This window comes from Myotis davidii, unplaced genomic scaffold (assembly GCF_000327345.1).
Source record: "Myotis davidii unplaced genomic scaffold, ASM32734v1 scaffold78, whole genome shotgun sequence".
NCBI classification, from domain to species: Eukaryota; Metazoa; Chordata; class Mammalia; order Chiroptera; family Vespertilionidae; genus Myotis; species Myotis davidii.
Genome location: NW_006290305.1, coordinates 3,156,816 through 3,159,235, shown reverse-complemented (window position 1 = coordinate 3,159,235; position 2,420 = coordinate 3,156,816). Strand labels below are relative to the sequence as shown.

Genomic DNA, 2,420 nt, shown 5'->3' with positions numbered 1-2,420 from the left:
GGTCCCGTCCCGGCGCTTGGCGGGGGCTGCGCTCAGCGGAGCCTGGCGGTCCGTGCCCCTTTCTCCGTTCCCTGGGTGCCATTTACCCAGCAGATCGTCCTGGATAGTTATCTTTAACCCGTTCACTGCCGCGCATCCAAAACGAAACCATCCCCACAGGCATCGGACTCCGTGCGTCTTCCCTGCATCCTTTCTAGTTAGGAGTTGGCGGTGGGCAGCGGGAAGGGAGCAGACCGCCGGTTCCGATCCCGACACACCGAGAGACCGGGCCATCTCTTTCAGCAGCTGGGAAGAGAGGCCACCCCAGGATCCACGCACATCCACTGCCCCCTAATTGCCCTGGGGGCAAATTCCTAACCGTGCCTGGCGTCCAGTCGAGCGGGCAGGCATGGGCTGTTTGGGCAACAGCAAGACAACAGAAGACCAGGGCGTCGATGAAAAGGAAAGGCGCGAGGCCAACAAAAAGATCGAGAAGCAGTTGCAGAAGGAGCGCCTGGCTTACAAAGCGACCCACCGCCTGCTTCTACTGGGTAAGGCGGGAGGGGCTTTTTGCCGGCTCCCCTGGCCGGCTCCGGCTCGGCCAGCCCAGCGCTGGCCTGGACTTGAAAATGCCTGCGGTTGGAGAGGATCCTTGCTCAGTGTGGGTTGGTGTGAACGATGGCAAGGGCATCCGGCTACAGACCTCAGCATTCTTTCTGTTTGTTTTGCAGGGGCTGGTGAGTCTGGGAAAAGCACCATCGTCAAACAAATGAGGATCCTGCACGTCAATGGATTTAATCCCGAGTAAGCAATGATCAGTTTCGGTTTTGCTTCGAATACACTTTTAGGGAGAAAAATATACACTGAGTGGCCAGATTATTATGACCACCCCATCAGTACAATGAAGTGAATTAGTTATGCAAATAATAATAATAATAATAAAACCTTGCAAGTATTTGCTTAGGAAGTTTTCAATATTCAGTATTTTTGGAAGTGTCAATGAAGTACTGATGGGGTGGTCATAATAATCTGGACACTCAGTGTAAGAGTGTATTGTTGAATTTGGTATATATAGGTAAATCCTTTCTCTGGGTAAAAAAAAATAACTTGCTTAACAAAATATGATTTATTAGGCATTCATGAGGTATTGATCTGCATTCTTGGTACTGCTCTGAACACACTTAACCAACATGTCAATATATACTTTTCTCTATATCATTTGTCTGCATCTATTTTAATTCATATCTATCAACACATGGATAGATTCAAATCAAATATATTTGCAGGTGTAGCTGTATAGTTTTTATATGCAGTGTTCATGACAGGCTTGCCATGTTTTGTGTGACATGTGTGGTTGTGTAAAGCTATAGATTGTATTGTGTGCATTCAAGTTTGTTTAGAGTACAAACTAGAAAAGGGGCATGTTTTCCTTTCCCAGATAAAAACTTTGCCGATAAAAACTGTTGTTCTGGGGTTGGTATTGACCTCTAGGAAAACCAGTCTAGCCAGGGGCTGCAGCTGGAAATTTAAAGTTCCACCCAATTCATTCAAATAAGTGCTGATGACAAATTAAGTTAATAACAATTCTCTTTTAATACAGAGAAAAGAAGCAGAAAATCCTGGACATCCGGAAAAATGTTAAAGATGCTATTGTGGTAAGGACTTTTACTTAATGGTTGTTTGCTAGAAAAGTTAAGTACTCTGCTCTCTACAACTAAGTAGACAGAAATTATACATTAGCTTATCATACATGGAGCCTGTGTTATATTCATCCATAAATATGTTTTTCTTTATTCTGTTTTAGACAATTATTTCAGCGATGAGTACTATAATACCTCCAGTTCCACTGGCCAACCCAGAAAATCAATTTCGATCAGACTACATCAAGAGTATAGCCCCTATCACTGACTTTGAATATTCCCAGGTATGTAAATCTTTACTGAAATAATTTAAGTGGTGCAAGATGGAACCTTCTTTTCTTTTTTTACCTCACCCAAAGATATGTTTACTGATTTTTAGAGAGAAACAGACAGGGGGGGAGAGAGAGAGAGAGAGAGAGAGAGAGAGAGAGAGAGAGAGAACGAACATCGATGTGAGAGAGAAACATCAACTGGTTACCTCCCTTACAAGCCCCGACGGGGGATCAAGCCTTCAACCTAGATATGTGCCGTGACCAGGAATCGAACACACAGCCTTTTGGTGTACAGGATGAGGCTCCAACCAATGGAGCCGCACCGGCCAGGGCAGAACCATTTTTAATGAGGTGGCTTACTGAGAAGCAATATTAACATTAATTGATGGTTAACTTCAAAAATCTAGCTCTGCTTAAAAGAAATGTTTTCTCTGTATGAAAATATTAACATTGGTTAAAAATATTAAAAACAATACAATTATAAAAAATGCTTTTATGAATGTATTTGTGAGATTGATACAGGAAGACA

At 43.4% G+C, this 2,420-nt stretch overlaps 1 protein-coding gene across 2 annotated transcripts in view; it reads left to right on the top strand.

The window, feature by feature from the left end:
* The window catches only part of GNAL (guanine nucleotide binding protein (G protein), alpha activating activity polypeptide, olfactory type), a 72,018-nt gene that overhangs the window by 1,122 nt on the left and 68,476 nt on the right, over positions 1–2,420 (top strand). For both annotated transcript variants that reach the window (XM_006763267.2, XM_006763266.2), the window contains exons 2-5: positions 160–530; positions 711–783; positions 1,580–1,634; positions 1,784–1,903. In XM_006763267.2, coding sequence (XP_006763330.1) covers positions 389–530; positions 711–783; positions 1,580–1,634; positions 1,784–1,903 — 390 coding nt within the window. In that variant the 5' untranslated portion in view covers positions 160–388. The remainder of the gene's footprint in view (positions 1–159; positions 531–710; positions 784–1,579; positions 1,635–1,783; positions 1,904–2,420) is intronic.